Genomic DNA, 23,390 nt, shown 5'->3' on the forward strand with positions numbered 1-23,390 from the left:
AATGACAGTCCCTTAAGACTGGTAATTCTATTCACCCCATTTCACAGATGAAAAAAAAGTGAAGTTAGAGAAATTATGTTACCTGTCCAGTAGGTGGCAGAGACTGACTAACACTCAGGTCTATCTGACTTCAACCTGTTATACCACATCGTTATAGATGAAAGAATATTTAGTATACAATAGTGATAACTTCAGAAGAAATATTAGATAAGGAAAGAAAACTGAAGCTGATTAAATAGTCTACTAATGTAAAGCATCAAACAGATTGAAATGGAACACCTAACGTTCACATGAAGTGTATAGATCCTGATATAATTTAATGGACATTAAATTTGAATGAATATATTTATTTAAAATTTAGGAATATTTAATTCTTTCTTTTAAAATCTCTACAAAAATAAATTATGTCCATAATTATAACTTCCTTCCATAAATTAAACAAAGACAGCAACATCAACAATCACACAAACACAAACACAAACACGCAAGATGAGGCTAATCACCTAATCTTCTGTCAGATGCTTAATACTTTATAGTCAAAATGGCAAGTTTAATAAACATGTTCTCAAAATGCAGATTGGTACAAAATGCATTTTTTGACGTATTATGTATTGCAATAATTGCTCCTTAAAACTATAGACCTCATGTAAAATAAGTTATTAATATTTCCTGAAAGAAATGTGTACGCAAATATTTGAACTGCATTATATTATTGTTAAAACATTTGATTCTTTATGAATTAAATATTTTAATATTTAAACAAAATGTTTTAGATGTTAACATTTTGTTTAGATGGTAACATCTAAAACAAAAACATAGTTAAACAATAATAAAGCATAATTCTTCAGTGAATTTTTGTTTTATTTATGATATTGTACATCTTTTAAGATTTCAAAGCCTTCTTTTTTTCTTTTCTTTTTTAGCTTCTTTGTAACATGAATCGAAATACCCCTGGGACTTCTTATAGACCCACTGTAACTTCAAAGATGGATCATCTTAGAAAAAGCAGATTAATGATGTACTAAATAAGCAAAACAAAAATACAGGATTAAAGGAAACAGTATGCTATAGAACAGTGTAACATGACATTGTAGTTCAGAACAGTCACTTTTGCATTGATTTTACTGATAGAAAACAATTAAGTATAACATTGTTTTCTATGGCAGTTCTGTATTTTTTCCCCAACATAATTAAAATTGTGAATATTTCAGCTACAAGAACTGGGTTATATCAATTTCTTCCTAATTAAATTGCTTGGTTGCCCATTTAACATTGCCAACTAATTCTTTGTGATATAACTTAAAATATCGTTCTCTGATATTCTTTTAAAAAGTTATACTTTTTTAATATTATTAAAATGCCTGATAATTTTGGAGATACTCAGAAATTCTTGGACAATTCCACTGCAAATAATAGCATGAAATATTGTTGGCTCTCAGAAATGTAAACTGCTTTAAATCTTTATATGTATGGAGCACCTAGCATACAAAATGAGCTGCTCTTTTAATTTGCAGATATTTTGAATTATATATAAATTAGCTAATTTCACAAATGGGTGATTTTAAACTTGCATTTATATGTGTGTCAAACTTGATATGATAATAAAAGTCATAATTAAGATACAAACTAAACTGAAAAGTAAATTTAAAAAATATATTTTGAAAATACAAAATATGTAGTTATAAAAGAAACCATGTACAATTTCAAAAGAATACTTAACATCAATGTTTTGAAAGCTTACATTCTATAAGAACAAAAAATTTTATATAAAATTAACATCCGGAAAACTTAAATATATTTTAGTGGACTCCCTTACATAAAAAATATTTAAACTGAAGAATTAAAGTTGTAAATGTGTTCTCTTAGCATTATTTTTTTCTAAATTTAGAATAACCGAAAATCATCATTTGTAGAATAAATTATGCTATTACTTTGAAGGTACATTAATCATTAAAACAACAATAGCTAATCTTGATTCAGTCCCATCTTTACTGGAAGAAAATGCTTTATACATTATTTCATAAATAATCCTTTTAGCACTCACGAAGACCTCATGGCCTACTCTTAGTCTTTTACAATACTCAAAGAAAGTGAAAATTCAGAAATAATTCTACTTGCTCATAGCCACACCCTCGTTTTGGACCATTTTTTAAAATTCCAAAGTACATGCTCTTTAACATTATGCAATATCATTGCCACCAGCAGGGCAACAGTGGAAAAATTAATTGTGAACTAGAATTAAAAGTAGATTTGGAAATAGAATTATTGAATTGACATGATCGAGTTATAATAAAACTATCTGTATGTTCCTTTAAAGTCAAAGCATTTTTGTCTGTCTACTGTAGAGAACCAAGTAATGTGTTACTGTGACTTGTGAATAATTTTCCTTGAGCTGACATTAAGATTTTTGAGTGCAGAAACCAGGTGTTTTGCTCCCCATTGTGAAAGTCTGGCATAATAAGGATGCTCAAAAAGTTGTGTTGGATGATTTCACAAATTAATAAAAATGTATTAATTTTAGGCAGTCTTCAATTTAAACATGAATTCATTCATTCAATCAAAAGCACAGACAACTTCTATTTGACAGACACAAAGCTAGGCATCAATAAGTAAATATAAGTAGTTACGTAAAATAAAATTTATGCTCTCCACGAGTTCGCAGACTAATGGTAAAGAGAGATAAGTGAAGAACTAAATGTAGTATAATAAATAGTACAATGGACATAACACTGTTTACTTTATGAAAGTGTAAGGACAGGAGGATTTAACTTGAATTAAGGTTCAGGGATGATATTCAGGAGGGTTTTGAAAGGGAATGTCAGCTTCCAAAATTCCTTTACAAAGTAAAGCAAAAACACACATAGAGAGCCAGAAGCATCTAACCTGAATTATGTTCAGGGAGGATATTCAAGGTGGGTGATAAGAAAAAAGCTTCCAAAATGCGTTTGCAAAATATATCCAGCTCACATACTCAAAATGATGATAATTCTGGATACGTCAATGTGTCCAAGTATTCCATGTCCCATCCCACTTGCCCCCTTTTCCTCATTCTTTGCCAAGGTCATTTCATACATTTCTATAGCTTTCCCTATCCTTTAAGCAGATGCCTCACACATTTACATTTACTACTCAGACTTCTCTCTTGAGAGCCAAACCTGGGTTTCCAACTGTCTCCTCAATCTGTGCAAAACTGAACTCAATATATTGTTTTCCAAAGCTGCTCCTGCATATTCCTCTCTCCCTCCCTAAAATCTTAGGAGGTAATCTTGCCTTTTTCTCTTTTGTTTCCTATATTCAGTAAGTTAATAAATTCTTTTGAATGTATGTCTTAATGATTTTTCTCTGCTCCTTAACTGCTCTTAGCTCACATTGTTGAACCTCTATTGTGGTCTGCAGATCACGCTGCTGCAACTGCTGTTTATTGCTCTCTTACTAACCACCAGGCACTGTGCTCAGTGCATGAAAAGCTTTATCTCGAGTTTCCTCAATCATTCCCCATTTCCAATCTCCCTCCCCTCCAGGCATTACCTGAAATATAGAGCTATTTTAGCTAGGTATAGGTGAATTAGGTGAAATGTATTTGTGGAACCCAGCTAGGGGATCTTACAACTATTTATGTGTTCCTGTGGGGAGGTCATTCTAAATGAGAATATCAGCAATGCCTACATAATACAGAGCAAGACATTCTTCCATTTGTAATTCAATTCAATACATATTTAGTAATCAGGGCTATGTGCCAGGCACTCTGCTTGAGGCTAGTGATTTAACAGTGAAAACAAGGACACAGAGCCCATACTCAGAACACAGAGCCTAGCAGATTTCTATTAAGCAGAAACCTCTGCAGATGAGAGTTATGATTTCCTACACGGAGCCCCAGGGGCTATTCATTGATTTTTATGGTTAGCCACATTGATGTCAAGCTCATTCTTAAGTTAACAAAGGTGTGTGTTTAGGAAAGATTTTCCCCCTCAATTTCCCTTTTTTGTCTTTCAGTGCAATTCCAAGATATAAGTTTATTGACAATTCGGTTACTATATAAATGTTTTTCCAACTAGAACAGTATTGTGTCAGTAAAGACAAAATAAGGAGGTATAACTAAATGAAAGCCTTAAGTTTAAAAACCTAATGAATCTATAGTACAGTTTTTTGAAGTGGAAAAGCCAAATTTCTATAAATGTCTTAATTAACAGATCATTGAGATTAGAAATTGTAGAGCTTGGAATTCTTTTGCTGTTATATTGAACCATCAACACTTTAGGTAGCAAAATTTAGGGGAAAGAGCATGGACTTTTGGCTTCCATTACTCTGGATTCAGACAGAAACTATAATACTTACTCTCCACATTATAAATGACTCTTTGGGTACCTTTTGTGAGCATCAGTTTTTTTCATCTGAAAAGCAGGGAAATCATGACAATTCATTTGGATATTTTTGGAAGGTTACTAAATTGTTCTCTCTGCTCTGGTCCTATCACCCAGCCAAGGCACAATCGAATATTCTAACTAAACAGAAAATGCAAGCCTGTCAGTCCTCACTTAAGTCCAGGATCTTAAATCTTGACTCCAAGATCCTGAGAGGATGAGACTCAAATGTATTTTTATATTCTGGAGTTTGCACATTTTATTTTCAGTCATTTCCTGTGTCCAGCTTATGCTCCAGTTATGCTAACCTCTGCCTTTCCCCCACACCAGTAAGTATCTTTGAATATGCTGGTCCACCTGCTGAAACACCTTCTCTGTTATCTCTCCCACTCATAATCATGACTGCGCACAACTGGGTGACAGAGAAAAACCTCAATTCTTTCATTTATCTGGACCCTCTGCCTATATGACTATGTAATCCTAAAGCCAAGGGGTCTGTCTTTCTTATCATTTCTATAGGACTATTGTGACTTCCTTTCTTTCATCTTTTTTTTTCCAAGTATGTAACACGTGCCAAGCATTGTGTTAGATATTTCCAATACATTTTAAAATTATCAACACTAAGAAGTTATAATGTACTCCAAATAATATAAAAGTAACAGTGGACTCCTAGTAGGATCAAAATGATAGAATATTAAAAAGACTGGTTCTTTGCCGAACAGCCACAATTACCTCAATCTCATTCAATCACAAAGATACGGCGTCCCATATTAATTACCAGTAATAGCTTTTGAGTGCAATTCTTCATGCAATTGAGATTTCCAGCTTGTCTATTAGTTTTCCATATATTTGAAGTGTTAATCCTATCTGCTAAATGGGAACATATACACTAATCAAATTTTAAATTCCTCTTGATTCAATATGAAAAACGCCAAGTAATAAGGAACAGTAAAGAGATGTAAAGAAAAGAAAGTCTCAGAAAGGTTTTGTCTAGCTGCCATAGAAATATATATTTAAAACAATAAAATTAAAGCTTTTTCTTGATTACTCAAGGAACTATTACCTATTTTGAAGAGTTCAACAGTGTACACAAAGGCTTAGCATTAAACAAATTTACTTTTATATATCTTTATATATCTTTATGTATTTTTATATATTTTTATATATCTTTAGGTATTTTCTTTAGTAATATATAGTTATACCTCACCAACTGCCTATATCCTAAAAAGAAAAGATCATGTGTTGCTTATTGTGCTAAATATTTATATTTTAATCATTTACCTTTCAAATATATGTCTCCAGTGTATTAAACAGAGATACTCAGTATCCATGGGCTAGGGATTGACAAAATCCTCAGGGATTAAAACAAAGCATAAAAAGTGCTTTAACAGTGGTATAAACAGGCAAAGGATCTCAGAAAGGGCACTTAATAAAGCATGCAGACATGAGGTGAATAAGCAAAGGCTTCATGAGGGAGATGGCACTTGAGATAAGTCTTTAAGTAAAAACAATTTTCCAATGGGCAGTTTCAGTGAAGAGGCAAAGACAACAGAAGCACGCAGACAACTTTCTAGGAAAGTGAAGTAAAGCAGTACGTCAAAGGGCACTTTATGCCAGTTAGGGAGATGGATTTTATCCTTTAAGGGATGTATGAAATAGTTTAACCATGGAAATGGCAGAGAACCATGTTTTCATATTTGGGGATAAAGTGTCTTTCTCTTGTCTCCAGTGGGTACCAGGAGGCAACAGTCCATTTTTTACACACAGTCCTGGCAGTTAATGTTACTAATGCTAAGGTAAACTGGCAAAGAAATGTATTTTAAACCGAAATAATTCTTCTCTGGGTTCAATAGATGAAAGTGTTCCTGTCAGAAATGAATTCCTTTGGTTTGAGGAAGTGGTTTGCAAACTCTTTTATTTTGCCTGTTGTTACTATTGTTGTCCATGAAAGCTTGCACAGAGCAAGGAAGTACAGAATAAGGAAACATTAAGGGTGTCAGGAGAGTGTGTTCCTCTTCCACAGTCTCCAGCCACTACTGACAAACTCCCATGAAACCTCAGGGCTGTGCAGACACAGTTTGAAAACCACCCAGTTAAGACAGTTCATCTCTGGGAAATGAGGGGCAGCGTGTTAGTCCTCAATACCTCTGGGAAGATTAACACAGTAAGATGAACCGATCTACAGGTTATGCAAAGCACGTAAGTGGTTTATTTGCAAAACTAGAGCTATATGTAAAGTCATGTTGGGACATCATTTTGTGGACATAAAATTAAGGAGAATTCACTGCATTAATATATACTATATTATATACCGAGGGTGCCAAAAAATGTATATATGTGACTTGTATTTCATCTTTTATTATTCGGTATATATTGAGTATTACAATTTTAATGCAGTTTTTCCTTTCTTAAAATGCGTGTACATTTTTTTGGCATCATCTGTATAGCCATTTAATTTTATTTTAAAGTGAGTTTCCCATTTGTATATATTTGAGACCCATAAATGGACAGTTCTAATGCACATAGATATTATAATTAATCTTTTATTCTAGTAGCATTTGATTTTAATTTTTCTCTATCAAAGGGCATTCTAGGCAACTATACTATGGAACTTAATTTTGAGTGATAAGTAATTTACTAAATATATAGTACAAATTGGGTGTTGGCATCAACCAGGGTTCAGGTACCTCTGAATAGAAAAATGCTGACAGAAGTATATTCATAATAATATAGAAGAGAGATCGCACACATAAAGCAATTAATTTAAATTAAGTGTTAGATGGTCTATAAAAAACATCATTTGCATGTATGTGTAGAAGTGAAAATATATTTGACTAAATTAAAATGCAATGAAAAGAAAGTCTTGTAATTAAAATATACTTCAGCTTCTTATTTGTTACCTTTTTACCTTTGAAATGATCAAGTCAAATACATACTAAATCTTACTTAAAATTTAAATACAATTTCAGCAAAAAATGACAAGATAGTGTGAACATTTATGAGAAGGTGAAACTGAAACAGTATTATTTATGCAAAGCTATCCTAAATGTTTTTGCATATGTTAACTCTAGTGCTAGAATAATTTTAAGAAAGTAAGCATTAAAGTCTCAACTCCTTGATGCAGAATCAGTTCATAAATGCATTTATGCCATTCCATAATGAGAACCACTTTTGAAAATTTAATCATTTTCACAAGATACATTTTTTTGAGAAGTGTTATGTTACTTTTACAGCACCTCATTTCTTATAACAGTATTTCAACCAAAGAAAACACATTGTTTAAAACAGGGTAAAGTATATAAATAAGTAAAGGGATCATGTTTAATTCTGTACCTTTGAAAATAAAAGCAGAGTCAATTTTATAAACATTTACCTTCATACTTTAAAACCATCTTTCTTTCTTCCTTCTCTTCCACCAAAAACAAACAATAGCAACAAAAAGTTAAACACATACTCTATTATAAATTTCAAGATCAAATATCATTTTATTAATTAAAAATGTAGGAAACAGAGTTCATATTCTATAGAACTTCAGCACTTCTACCTTATCTGAAATCTTAGAGTGTTTCCCCGAATTGTTATCACATCAATAACAACAGCAACAATAAAATGAGTGGTTAAAAATCATTCAAGTGTGTTTTCAAAGAATATCATCTGCCAAGAAAGGTGTCAGCAAGACCTTCATGAAGGAGCCCATGTCATGACTGAGCATATGGAACTTACTGACCCTTAAACTTTAAGAGACTGAAGTAGAATACCTAATGTCAAAAGCTGCCCCAAAGAGCCAGCTACAGGATATTGTAAAAAGCGTTTATATCTCGGTGTACGGAGAAGTTAAAAAAAAAAAAAAAGTAATAATTCTGTAGAACAGCCCTAGGGCACTTGCATTTTCAGTCACTGCCACAATACCCAGATCGCCACTGGGAAGCAAATATATTCTGTAATAGCACAGACTTGCACTATCAGTAGACATCAGTGTAAAGCAGGAGAGGTGACAGGATTAAAAATAGAAGTATAAAATGGGGAAAGAGAAAGTAATTTTATCTACTGTTTATAGTATACAAAGGCAAGAGACTTTAATACAACATGTGCATTTATTCAGAGCCATCTTTTAAAAGAATTCAGACTACCTCTACTCTATTAATTCTCTGTGTCTATTATGTTTTTTCCCCCCAGAACATTACAACTATGTAGCTAAAACAATTAAATGGCAGGATGTTTATGTTCCCATAATGTAAAATATAGAGAGAAGAGGTTCATTTTCCCTTTTCATGTAATGATGACATGACTGAATTACAAAGTAAACCTTAGTATGAAAAATGCAATTTGAGGATACAAATGAAGTAGAATCCGGTTTAGTTTAGACTTAACAATTTTCTAGATGGATGGCTGATTTATTTTCAGGCAGTTGAAATATATTTAGTAGGTAACAGCTTTGTAATTCACTGTTATATTTATGTTATAAATCATTTTGACTTTTGGATAACACAGAAAATCATCCATCTTACTGAGTTTCTACTTTTCCTCAAATTGAAAAGCATATTAAACTTGATACTTAAGCCTCCTGTATTATTTTTTGCTTATATATTGCACACATAAGAAATTAAATAATAGGAATTATGTTAAATTATGCATATGAAATACAAAACATTTTTCTAATCCCAGAGGACATAGTTTGCAAAGTTCCATAAAATGTCTTTTAATTCTACCCTCTCTGTGATATAAAAGGGAGTGACTCTATAATGTTTACCATATGATAGCCATAAATAAAAAAAAATATTAGGAGACATAGCTCATAAATCCTCAAGTATGATACTGTAAAAAAAACTTGAAATTCCTATGAAAATTAAGTGTTCACTACTATTTTGCTTGAATTCACAGAGAATCCTAATGCCATTTTATTTCCATATTTAAAGCACAGATTAACATGCACATTATCCATTTCTTACATCCTTATTAATACTTTGCAGTTTTCCTGTCCTTATAGTTCCCTTTATGAAAAGTTTGACTATATATTAACTTCTTAAGTAGTGAAGCCATGTAAAGCACACTTACTTGGAAAGTGTAAAACCGGATCCCATTAGGAGGATGCACTTTAGGGGAGCCAGAAACGGTGCTTGTATCGGAGAAAATCATTTCTGATCACAGAGACACTATAATCCACAAGGAGCTACAGATGCAGAGCAGAGAGCTTAGCAGACAGATAAATCCGTGCATGCATTGAGGGAGGCTGGAGGGTAAAATGCAATCTGCCCCATCCTTCATAGATACCCAGTAATAACATTTTGAACCTCTCTCCTACGTTTGAAATCTAAGATGAAAGGTCATCAGCCACCGACTTTCTGTGCAGTTAGTTCTTTAGAACATACAATGCTTAAAAAAAAAAAATGTAACACAGAAGGGAAAAAAAGCAAGAACCAACAATAAATGGAGCTTGTGCAGAATCTGGCAGTGCTGTGGACCTGCCCATCTGTTCTCAGTGATAATCACCTCCCTCCACCACAGTCTAGCAGAGTGATTATGCTAAATATCCTGGTTAACCAATAACGTACAGTTTCATTTCAGGGAAGCATACACAGTGTAATTTGAGGACCTCTTCTGACTAACCTAAAGCATGTTTAAAGCTGTATTTAGTAACAAATTATTTTTCTATCATTCTTATTTCTGTATGTTTCCAAATCTCTTTGTTACTCCCAGTATTTTCAACAAGATGTTCAATTTTTGTACAAAGCTCTTTCTTTGAAATTAAAGAATTCTTTACTTTCACTGAGGCACCAGGCATACATTCAGTAAGCCTATATAATACTAGGAATATTATCAAATAAAATGCACTAAATATATCTACTTCTCTGAACTCCTAAAGAACATCATGATATGAGAATAATCAGTATTCTATTTCCCCCATCTTAACTCAAAAATCATTAAGTTTCATAGTCAATGCCTTAAAAAGTACATTTAAAAACATCACAACTTTATCTGTCACATGTAGAAAACAATAAAATACCTTTTAGATACGTAAAGATTTTTGACTCAAGATCCAAAATTATTGGTTACAAACATCTAGGCTGCATTGCAAAGCATGTTATTTTTCTATATGTTTTAAGAATTATTTAGTCTGTAGAAAAGATCATATTCAGATCATTCTACACTTTTTAGAGGTAAAAATAAATGTTCCATTTACACATGGTTCAGAGCTGGAGACTTCAGGAGGACAGAGGCAAAAATGAGCCAAAAGTATTTCTTTGTGAATGTATCTAAAATGACACAGTAATACATAATCAAGAACCAGAAACCACCTGCTTTGAACCTGAAGTCTATAAAAGAAATATGATGGTGATAGGCTCTTAAAACTTAAATTATTCATTTGTCCTTTTGATTCTCCAATGATGATTCAAATTTACATCAATGAGGGTAAAGCAGAAAAATGATTCTCAGTTCCTGAGATTGACTCCTACATTCTGGTAAATTATGTGAGTAGGTAATTGTGTACCTAGCAAACTGGTAAAAATAAATAAATAAATAAATAAATAAGTAAGTAAGTAAGTAAGTAAGTAAATAAATAAATAAATAAATAATAAACACAATTTTTAAATAAATCTTTAGTTTGGGGACAATATTAGATTTCTTAAAAAGTTGCAAAGATAATACAGAGAGTTCTCAAATATCCCTCACCCGGTTTCCCAAACTGTTAACATCTTACATTACTGTGGTATATTTTTCAAAACTAAGAAACTGATATCAGTGCATTATTCTTAACTAAACGCTTAGACATTACTTGGATTTCACTAGTATTTCCATTAATGACCCCTTTCTGTTGTAGGTCCCCATTCAATGTACCATATTTATTAGCTTTCATGTGTCCCCAGTTCCCTCAGGTCTGTGACAGCTTCTCCTTGTTTTTTAATTTAATTAATCAATTTATTTATTTATTTATTTATTTATTTATTTATTTGTGATCTTGATTGTTTTCAGAAGACTATCAATAACTACTGGCCCAAAAATCTGAAAACATTTATCCATAAAGATATATGTACCCCTATGTTCATTGCAGCTTTATTTACAGTGACCAAGACATGGAAACATGGAAACCAAAATGTCCTTTGATAGATGATCAGACAAAGAAGATGTGGTATATATATACATGATAGAATACTACTCGGCCATAAGAAAAGATGAAATAATGCCATTTGCGACAAAATTGATGGATGTTGAGACTATTATACTCAGCAAAATAGCCAGACAGAAAAAAATTCAAGAACCATATGACTTTACTCATATGTGGGATATAAAACTGAAAGCAACAAAGGAATAAGACAAACAAAAACTCATAGACACAGACAACAGTTTAGTGGTTACCAGAGGGTAAGGTGGGAGTAGGGATGGCAGAAGAGGGTAAAGGGAGTCAAATATATGATGATGGAAGGAGAACTGACTCTGGGTGGTGAATACACAATGCAATATACAGATGATATATTATGGAAATGTACACTTGAAACAGATGTATTACGTTGGTGCAAAAGTAATTGCAGTTTTTGCAATTACTTCTAACCTTTTAAATTGCAACTACTTTTGCACCAACTTAATAATTTTACTAATGTCACCCCAATAAATTTAATAATAAAAAAAGCACTAGCCAAGTTTTCTATAGGGTATCCCCTGCTCTGATGCTTCTGTGTATATTAACTTTGTTTAATGTTTTCCTCATAATTAGACTAGGGCTATGGGTTTGGGCGAAGAATACCACAAAGATGAAGTATCCTTCTCATCACATCATATCATTAGGTACCTGATATCCACATATCACTGGTGATGTTAACCTTCATCACGTGGTGTAGGTAGTATTTGCCATGTTTTCCTACGGCAAAGTTACTATTTTTCCCTTTCCATACTCTATTCTTTGGAAGTTAATCACTAAGCGTAGTGCACCATTAAAGAGGTGATAAGGAGGGTGAAATTAAGCTTTTCTTCCAGGAGGTGGGTAGTAACTACATGTATGTTAAATGAAATTTTTCTGTACAGAAGATTTGCCTCTTCTCCTCTGATTATTGTTTCATTTATTTCGGTTATTTTTCATTTATCAGTATGGGCTCAGGTAGATTTATTTTAAACTTGGGGTGATAATACATTTTATTTTGATGCTCAAATTGTCCCAGATTTGGCCACAAAGAGCTCCTTCAGGTTGACCCCCATTTCCCTTTGACCAGCTCCAATCCTTTTGTTTTTTGAGAAAACAAATGGTTTTTTAACTGTGTTTTCCTTTGTCCTATATAAATCACCTATTTGCTAAAACTATTAGTCTCCTTAACTATATCTTTAATTATCATTACAAGTTAACCTGAAAAATTGTTTCATTTTTTTCATAAGTATTTAAGCAGCTAAATTACTTTATTTTTTATCCAGTCTAATTTTTTAGCCCATATAGGATTTATTCCAATGATTCTCAAATAAAATAAAATAAGTAAATAAACATACCAGCTGTGGTAATCAGTGGTATATTGGAGACATTCTGCTTATTCGCACTTGAAGGTATTTGTTGGGACCATATTTCTTCCTGTGTTTAGTGAGACCCCATAATGTGTGCTCCCCAAAGAGCTGTGAGCGGAAATTACAAGCTCCATAACAAATGTGAAGCTTCTTGGAAACCCGGGTTTTAAAAGAAAAATGTGTTTGCCAAATAGATTATTATGGTGTAAATATAACATCCATGTACTTTTATGCTTACCTGTATATTGGTTCTAACGTAATTTAGACCAGACGACTCATTAGATTTCTCATTATTATTGTACAGGAGCCAATGAACTATTTTTTCTGGTATATTACATAATCCTGGTATAATCTCATATTTCCTGAATTTGTATCAATATGCAAACTATTTTAGCTAGGGATTCTGAAGCTTTAGGGCCAATAAGAATAGGTCTTTTCCATTTCTCTTGTGTGGGAGGAGAAGAAGTCATCAGGAATTAATGTTAAAAGAGGCAAGAAAAAGAAACAGCATATAATTAATATAAGTAGGGTGCTTTATTTTAAATGTTGTTAAAAATTGCCAAAATATATACGCTTCCCCAAACATTTTTTTTCCTATGTCGGCTATTTACGATAATGAAATTATTTCAGTTTTCTGAAGACCTAGTATTTGGAGACAACTCAACTTTCTCTCTCTGCCTGATAGACACAGAGAAGGTCGTGTCCAGGTCTGACAGTTGCTAAGGATATAAAATCCTGCCTGCCTATTACAGTTGTAGAGAGCTGGTGCTATTGCCAGGCACTGGGGGCATAATCATAAAAGATACAGTCTCTGTCCTCAGGAAACTTTAAATTTGGTGGGAGAGACATTGGCTACTAAGAGGTACATAACTAGTAAGACAAATGAAATGCAATTTAATAAATGTTAATGACTAACTTAACCTGGGCCTCCTCTGAGTCTTGGTTTCTTCATCCCATTTGGCATTGGTGCTGGTGAGTAGTGTAACAGCCTTGCCCTGGCTACTGGCAGAGCTGTTCATTTAACAGTGAACCTTTGATTTGTCTGTCCTGGATGTGGGATGACTCGTCCTAGATGTGCGTTTTCAGGTATAAACATTTTCCAAAGTGAAATTAGTAAAAAAACTTAATCTACTCAACATCCTATTTCTATGAAATCAAGTAAAATTAAAACATTCTTCTCTCAAAAAAATACAGCGGTATCTCGGTTTTCTAACATAATCCAGGAGCTCTGAAATATTCAAAAACAGCCGACAGCTAGGCCTCAGGATCTTGCACTCAGGGGAAGCTATGTGACATATTCGACTTCTGAGTCGTGTTCGAAAACCAAAGCATTTACTTCCGGTTTACAGCATTCATAAACCAAAATGTTCGTCAACAGAGATGTTCGAAAACTGAGGTACTACTGTACATGAAACATAGAATCATATTTCCATACTTTTGTTTAGTACATTTAGTTTTTCCAATAGCTTTCTCCAAGATTATTTTGTCTTGTCAAGAAACTTCATTTTTTGTTTGATTGCTTTTGATTTATGCTAAGACTACTTTAAGTATTAACTTGAAAGTGAAAGTATACAGTGCAATATTACTATGTGAAACAAAATTTAATATGCGCATGGTAGCATAATTTTTTGGTGAAAGATATCTTGAGAGACTTTTGGGGATAGTCAGTTAATGTCTACCACACGGAAGGTAAATAATATGTCCACTTTAATTGCTACGTACAGACTACCCCCAAAAATCTCTCAAGATATATCTTTCACCAAAAAATAAAAAAAATTAAGACTATGAACTCTAGAAAGTTTGACACCGGGCATCTCAAACACTTGAATTTTTACAGAAATAAATTGAAAATGAAAAAGCAAAATGGTAACTAAATTGCACATTCTTAAAAATGTACATAATAAAGTCTTGAAATCAGACATTTGTTTTTAATAGACTAACAGAGAAGATTTCCAGAAGTCAACTAATACATCCTCCTGCCCCTGGAAATAATTACTCTTTAGCCTTCTGAAATGGATGTTATCAGCTTGGTTTTTATAAAAAGTTCAAAAAAATATCTTAGAGCCTACCATTTCATATCCTGTCAGGAGGATTTGGCTCAAATCCATCACTTCAACATAATTTTTTAATCAAATAACTGCAGATATTCTGCTTCAAGACAAGGAACTCTATATAACTTTTCTTTCATTCATTTATGGATATTGGATAAAAAGCTCAAAAATTTGATAGAATGACAAGAATTTGAGGAGTTAAAGAAATACACTGAAAAGAAAATGTCATACTGGACAAAGAGTGGGAGAGTGAGAGCAAGAGCAAGAGTGAGAGACAGAGAGAGAGAAAGAGAAAAAGACAGAGGCAGAGGGGAGAAGAGGAGGAAGAGGAAGGGAAGGGGGAAGGGAGAGATATCACTACAATTTATACCATATTACACCACAGCACTACAGGATAACCAAGACTTTTATAGCTAAGCATTCAGTTATAAGCCATGCCAGATGGAGTGGAATTTGCAGCCCAGATGGGCAATATATCCTACTTAATCCATATGAATGGCAATGGAAGCTAGTTAAGAATATATTTCCAGCTAGATTATCTATCTACTTATCTCTCAGTCTATCATATCTATCTATGTATCTATCTATCTATCTATGTATCTATCTATCTATCCAACCATCCATCCACCCATCCATCCATCCATTCTATCTATCTATCTATAATATTTATGCACATCTATCTATTTCTGTATCCTTAACCTTATATCACAAGTTCTACAAAATGCAGCAAAGATGACCCTACATATGTAGCCAAAACACTGTTCCATTTTGTAGTAAGCCAATGAGAATCTCCATCCAATAAGTGTAATCAATCCTAGCAGTGAGATCTTCCATTGGACAATCCAAACAAAGAAAAAAACAAAACAAAACAAACAAAAAAACTTCTGCCTTAAAGACATTCTTCCAAGTTCAAGTGCTTTCTTTAGTTAACAAACCATTCATTGAAGATGTCCCAAATAAATCAAGACAATATACCAAAAAAAAGAAAGAAAATAAATTGAAATTTACAAGCTTCCATTTATAACAAGAAAAAATGTTCAATTTTGCTTTAATCCACATGACCATAACGTGCTGTATTTTTTACATAATCTGCATGTTTGTAGATTTAGGCATGCATGTAGATGTGTATATATGTGTATACGTATGTGTATGTGTATTATACACATATACATACAAACATGAATGTATGTTTGTGTATACACATGTATATACATATACCTTCATACCTGCATACTTGTATGTATTGTCTTTAGAACTGAAACTAGAAAATTTTAAAGTGGCATCTTATTTCTATATTCCTTCTTTTCTTTTACTTTAGTTTTTCTTTGCTTAAAGCACATTTCCCACAAATGTTTACATGTATTATGATTGTCCATGAACACCTTTATGTAAATTACAAATATTGTATGAATTTCAGGATTGAATTTTGTTTTGGTCATTTAACAGAAAAATATTAATTGATTAGAACTTTATAATTCTACAACTCATTAATTGCATTATATTTCGTTAAGTTTATCGCATGTTCTGCAATAAATGCCATCAACCTAGTTTTACAAAAATGCTATTAAAGTTTTATGACAGGAAAGTATTTCCTCAGCTACTACTCTGAATACCAGATGCCCACATAGTTCAAGTCTTTATAACAAGATCTAAAAGGGTTGCTGAGCTCTGACTTATACAAAATAAAAAGTTAGTTGGTAAATATTGGGTCCATTCTATGGCATGAGAACTACATACAGAATGTTATATGTCGAACCTAAACATGGATATGCCGTACATGCTCTACTGTACACTATTGTACAGTATTGGTTTGATGATGTTTCACTTTTTTGAAGAAATTGGTAAAATCCCTGGCCATTTGTGAGCGAACAAAATATTTCTACTCTGGGTAGGTCTAGATTCTTTTATTTACTGTCCAGTTTCCATATGTGTTCTCTGCCACTGTGCACCAGAATTACTGTACCAGGACACAATTCTCAGTTGCTAATACAGAATTTGGATTTTCTTGTTTTAATCAGGAAGCAGAATTTCTAGCTCAAGTTTAAGACAAAATGTGCTTCCTTAGTGTGTAAAAGTTATTCCTTATATGCAACTTCTTGTCTGTCACTAACAAGGACCAGTACAATACATGGTATAGAGTAGGCATCCAGTAAATATTTGGGAAATGCTTGAAACATATTTCTCTGGCTGTTTTGCTTCTCTCTTTGCATGGATTGTATTTTAATATTAATTATCTCATTTTGACTTGCTGCTTAGTCCTGAGAATTTGAAAATGCTAAATTTTATTCCCAGATCCTTACGTTAACATGTGGAATATTTAACATTCAAATTTTGGGGCTCCTTACATAACAGGCAAGTTTTGAATGAACAAATGAATGAATAAAAATAGGTGAACAAATCTAGATATTCTAACTACCAGTCATATTATTTTATTAAATATTACTAAAGTGGTTTAGAAAATAGATTAAAAAATAAATTAAAAAAACGAAAAACAACCAGATTGCAGACTTACATGCATCCTCTCATCCAAATGCACACATAGATAAACTCATCTCCATGCTTATATTCACAGAGCATTGGAAGAAATATCACATTAAAGGAAAAAAAATGTATGTTCCAAGCAAAATAGCACATATTCTAATGCTTTTAATCTAGTTTATTTTAATCGTAACGCTTTGTTTTTGTCATTCCAGAAGAAATAGATTTAACTGATAGGATGCGAGGAAAAGAATCATGATGGTAACCAATTCTACATGAGGGCTTTTAGCATATCATGGCTAGCTTGAAACAATAGAACAGTTTAAAAAACATGAATTTATATGTACCATGTTTTCCCAAAATTAAGACCTAGCCGGACCATCAGCTCTAATGCGTCTTTTGGAGCAAAAATTAATATAAGACCAGCTCTAATATTATTTTAATATAAGACCAGGTCTTATATCATTTTAATATAATATAAGACCTGGTCTTATATTAATTATTGCTCCAAAGGACGCATTAGAGCTGATGGTCCGGCTAGGTCTTATTTTCAGGGAAACATGGTATGAACACCCCATTCATAGTCCTATGTTTAAGATTAGAAAGATGGCAAGATTACGGAACAAGGGCAATATTAGACAAAACTATGGAGTAAACTAAAGCGATCTTTAGACTATCTTATTTCTTACTTTTAAAAATCTCTACTGCCACAGTTGCCATGGTAGCAAGTACATTATTTTCTCCTCAATTTTACTTTTTCCCAGAATGTTCTTTGGAAGACAAAGCCAATCACTATTCTGTTTTATTTTCTATTAAGAGCAAGAACAATGGCTCAATAGTTCCCATTTATTGAATGATATTATATGGCAGCTTAGGGTTGCCTTTTACAAAGCCCTCTAAAGAAGGTATTTATTCTCCCAGTTAAATATAAGGAAATTGAGTCTTAGAATAAGTATAACTTGTCTAAGATTACACAACTGATAAGTGGAAAAATCTCATCATTTGAAATTAGGTCTACCTGATTACAAACCCACACTATAAATCAAAAATACATTTTGGCACTGTTTTCTTTGCCACTAATTTTAATTCACTACAGAATATAAAGGGATTAATAAATGCATCATTGATCAATTGATTTCACACATCAAAACATTTTTAGGTGACTGGCTATTTTACGAAATGTGTATTTTTATTTTAAGGACATATTCAGATTTTCCTGGTGCATCAGATGTGGACTGTGAAAGACAGAAAGGAACACAGAATAACTGAAAGGTCTTTGGTCAAAGCAGTTGCTCAACTTTTTGGCCTGAGCAGTGGAAGGATGAAATTTCTACCTAATGAGATGGAGAAGGCTGTGAGACAAGTAGGTTTGGGAAACATTCAGTTGCTCAGTTTTGTACGTGTTGAGTTTGAGGTTTCCATTAGTCACCTAAATATTGATGTCACATTGTCAGTTGAATATATAAATCTGGAGATCGCATTGGCATTACAGACTGGAAAAAAGAAAAAAAAGGAATGAAGTCGTAGGAAGTAAATGCAAATAGAGAAGAGAAGACATCCAAGTCCAAGCCCTAGTACACTCCAACAATAAGAGTCCTGGGAGACCAGCAAAAGAGAATGAGTAGGAACAATCAGTGAAGTAAGTGCAAGACCGAGAGATCGATGTGTCCTGCAAGTCCAGGGATTAATATAAATTAAGTAGGCGAGAGTGATCATCTGTATCAAATGCTACCAAGAGATCAAAAGATGAGAACTGAGACCTGGTCACTGGATTTTTCAATCCAGTAAAAGTAGCCTTCAGTTTGGGAGGAAAACCTCCCAAAGTAAGTTTATGATGAAATGGAAGGATAGATATTGGAAATAGTGTGCCTAAAGCATACTGGTGCAAAGGGAGCCAAAGGAATGGGACAGTGGATGGCAAAGGAAAGAGGGAGAGAAATTACAAGTTTCTATGCTGAGGAAAAGGTTCTAGTGGAAGGTGACAAACTGATGACGTAGGATGGAAAGAGGCAAATTTCTGAAGTGATGTCCTTCAGTAGGTGAAAGGAGATAGAATCCATGAGAGAAGAGATTGGCTTTACCGGAAGAGGATACCATCTTCTGTGACACGTGGGAAGGCGGAACCTGTGAGCTCCATGCTGGTAATTGTGGTGGTGGGAGTTTGTGCCAGTTCTCAGGAAATGAGAAAGCAAGGACCTCAGCTGAGAATCAGATTGGTGGAAGAAGTCTGGAATGTTTGAGAAGTGGGGGAATGGTATGAAACAGTTATGTAGGAGAGAAGAAGAATATGAAAATATACACGTATTAAAGAACATAGCTTAGATATGCAAGCAGATCAGTTGATTTTACCTCCTTAAAGTCTTCAGCTATGGAATAGTGGATTGCAAAAAACTACCAAGTTTTTAGGGCATGGCAGAAAGCAGTTTAGAATGTATGCTCTATGGAGATTAGGCAGTTCCACAACGTTGATAATGAGGGAGAAAAGGGATTAGCCACGCATGCCCAGTTCATTCTCTCAAACTTGCTTGTCAAGAAGACATTTCTTCCTGGGGGAGTACAAATTAGGTCAGAAGTATTACTGTAATGTGAGTCCTGACACATGGAACGGAGGCGAATGGATTCTCTCTCATTTTCACTCGATTTTCCTTGGTTATCATGAAAATAAATGTAATTTGACCAAATTTGTTTCCCCGCCCTGCTCCCCCCAACGTATCAGCCAGTTCTTATTCCCTCTATACATAAGCAAGACTTCGTGGTCTATTGGGTCTTCTATTCTCTTGCTGTTACCCTCAGCATATTTTCCTAATTTCCTTTATTTTTTGCCTCATTCAGTAAAAACTCTATTAACCTAATTGTCCAGCTTCTCTGCTACAACGTGAATTGCCGTGTCCCATTGGAGCTTATCAGACAACAAATACACTGACACACTTGCCATCGTCAACCCCAATAGTGCCCTCTACACTGCTTGGCCTCTCATTACCTCCCATTTTCCTTTCATAACAGCTTAATAAATCTTTCTCCTGTCTTTTTACGCCCCTTCTCCACCGCTGGCTCACTTCCTCTCCACAGATTACCAGTTCATACTTTTCTACTGAAAATCTTTTTCTTACAAACTTACATGTGTTTGCTCCTATCCTTACCTCTTTTTCTCTCATCTCAAAGTCTGAGACTGATACTTCCACGTGAATTTTGTCACAAGGAAAAATGAGAAGATTCCTGGCAATTTTAAATCAACATGAAGATCTTATGCACCATCAGCAATGATTTGCCATCTCTTTCTGGGAGAGGCTCTTTTATGGGTTTTCCTTGATTGTTCCTTTAAATAATTCACATATCCATTGTCCTAACACAGGTTGCTACAGAATATCTCCTAACATTATTTAAAATCCCAGATGGTTAGAGATATGGAAGACCCTGGAGATCATCTACCACAGTAGACGCTTCTGCACATTAGAATCTTCTAGAGTGCTTTAAAAAACACCCATGTTTAGTTCTCACCTCTAATAATTGTGGTTTAATTAGTTTAAGGAAGCCAAATTGGTATTTTTCTAAATCTCCCCAGACATTTTTCAATGTACAAACAGCATTACAGGATCACTGATATAGTGCAAGTCTTTTATTTTATAGTCAGACTGAACATAAGAGAGATGAAAAGTTCTGCTCTTCTTGGTCATACTATGAATCGTTCTGAGCTAACTAGAGTGGAGCTTCCTAAGCAGTGTGTTGTAAATAGGTTATAGGTGCTGAAACACTAGTCTCAGCTTCAAAGAGACTCATTAAATCCTGGGACTTCCAGAACTCCTGAGGTACTAAATTCCAGGCTTGAGCACCTTCCTCTGTTTACATTAGTGTAATGTACAAATGTCGTGATTTTCTGTTTGTGCCATAACGTGAACAAGATTGAGAAACACTGATCTGGTGTACCTTATCCTTAAAAACCATTGGATAATATTTCTTCTTTGAGAAGTCTATTTTTTTCTCCCTTTTTCCATTAAATTCTATTATTTTATGTTGACCCTTATTTTAAGTCCAGGTCACATGGCCAGTTTTGGTTTATTAATGTATTCTTCAGTCTAATTGCTAAATAAGGAATGAAAAGTTTAAACACCACTTAGACAGGGAATGACCTCAGCGAAACTTCATTTTGAACATATTGACAGTGAATTATTAAAAATATCCTGGGTTCCAACCTCTTCAGTGGAAATGTAGACACCTAAACGATGATTGTCAAGTCAACAGTTTTGCAGCTTGTTGATTTGGAGGCCATGCAGACCAGAATTAATAGTTTATGATGTCATGATATACTATGGGTATACATCGTTTCTTCAATTTGTCTGCCTTGTACATGGCATTTACCACACATAAATAAATGAAAGAAACATAAATATTAACATTTCATAACAAAGGCAGAAATTCTTATTATAAATGCTTTGTTGTAATATCAAAAGGGCATGTAATCAGTAACATGATTACAGTCACTTGGACAGCATTATATAAACTGGCACCCTAGTCACATAAAATATTAATTTGAACTGATTAGATACAAGCAATTGAGTATTTCTCTGAATTCTGACTGCATTATAATTGAATCATCAACTCAGTATATGGCCTCTAGTATCAAACACACCCAAAATCAAGTACCCATGCTTCTACTTTATTGATGAATAAAGCTTTGATTTAGCTCCTCTGAGCCTCAGATTTCTTCTCAGAGAAGTGGTAACAAACACAGGTTTTAACTCATTGGGGAGTTGTAAAATTTAAGTCAGATAATGTATGTAAAGCACAAACTGTCATTGTCACCCTCTCAGTCACTCAGAATCAAACGTAGTTTCTAAATTTTCTTTTGTATCAATAATTCAATAATGTTGCATTTACCATTTTTTCACTTGTTTTCTGTTGCCCAGAATTCTCTTTTTACTCATACTAAGGATCCAGCTCCAGTGCTCCCTCATCTATGATGTCTCTCTAGTCCAGAATCTTTTTATTCTCACAGAACTAGTCTGTACTCCAGTTGTAGCCCTTGTTCAGATCTGCAGTAGGTGAGTTATCAGCCACTCAGTGTGCTCGTCCACTCAACTAGGAGCTCCTGGAGACGGTAGATTGTGTACTTCACACAGCAGCCTGTAAGATCTGTAAACATGTGAATCAGACCATCCCGTTCTATTACTCTCAACTCTTCAACAGCTTCCTCTTAGACTTCAGAGAAAATCCAAAGTCCTTTCCATGGCCTATAAAGCCATACAATATTTGATCCTGGCCCTCTCTTTCCTCACTTCATGTCACTACACTGTCCCTACACAAAGTCCACGGGCTACACAGTCTCCTTGCAGTTCCCAGAATATAATGTCAATTAATACAATGAAGATCTATTGAGTACCATCTATGAGCCAGATGCTATTCTAAGCATTTAGGATACATTAGTGAACACAATAAATAAATAGTCTTCCTTGTAGAGCTTCCAGCTGCAGTTGGAAGAAGTACAGAAACCATCAAAATTATAATGAATAAATTACATTGTATGTCAGAAGGGGATAAGTGCAATGAAAAGAAGTAGAGCAGAGGATGGGGACAAGAACTAGAGCAAGGGAAGAAGGGATTAGCGAGTTATGATTTTAAATCCCACATCAGGCATATTCTCCCCTTGGTATTTACAATTGCTGTTCCTTTAGCCTGGCTTTCTCCCCAGTCCACACAATATTCATATGGTCCCCTCCATCCATTATTTAAGTGTCCGCTCAAACGTCAACACTTCTGAAAGTTTTTATCTGAAGAGAGTGTAAAATGTATGCCCTTATTCCCACACTGCAACTCTCTATTCCCTTAATCAGCTTTATTTTCTTCATTTCATTTTCACAATATATATGTATATTATTATTTATTTCTTTTATGAGGGAACACATTTTTTTTCTGTTTTATTAGCTGTTGTTTTCCCAGGGCTTATGACAATGTTTGGCATAAAGTTGTTCATAAATATTTACTGAATAAATAAATGCAAGTAGTACTTAGCTTCATCTAA

General features: G+C 33.8%; 1 protein-coding gene across 14 annotated transcripts in view; it reads right to left on the minus strand.

The window, feature by feature from the left end:
• Positions 1-23,390, minus strand: part of PPFIA2 (PTPRF interacting protein alpha 2) — a 463,335-nt gene that overhangs the window by 314,188 nt on the left and 125,757 nt on the right. The window contains exon 1 of one of the 14 annotated variants that reach the window (XM_081060599.1): positions 9,417-9,862. The exons of 10 other annotated variants lie outside the window; for them this stretch is intronic. In XM_081060599.1, coding sequence (XP_080916725.1) covers positions 9,417-9,497 — 81 coding nt within the window. In that variant the 5' untranslated portion in view covers positions 9,498-9,862. Of the gene's footprint in view, positions 1-9,416; positions 9,863-23,390 lie in introns of those variants that run through there. 3 more of the 14 variants (XM_081060600.1, XM_081060597.1, XM_081060598.1) reach the window with 3 other exon arrangements.

The sequence above is a fragment of the Rhinolophus hipposideros genome, assembly GCF_964194185.1.
Source record: "Rhinolophus hipposideros genome assembly, chromosome: 9".
NCBI lineage: Eukaryota > Metazoa > Chordata > Mammalia > Chiroptera > Rhinolophidae > Rhinolophus > Rhinolophus hipposideros.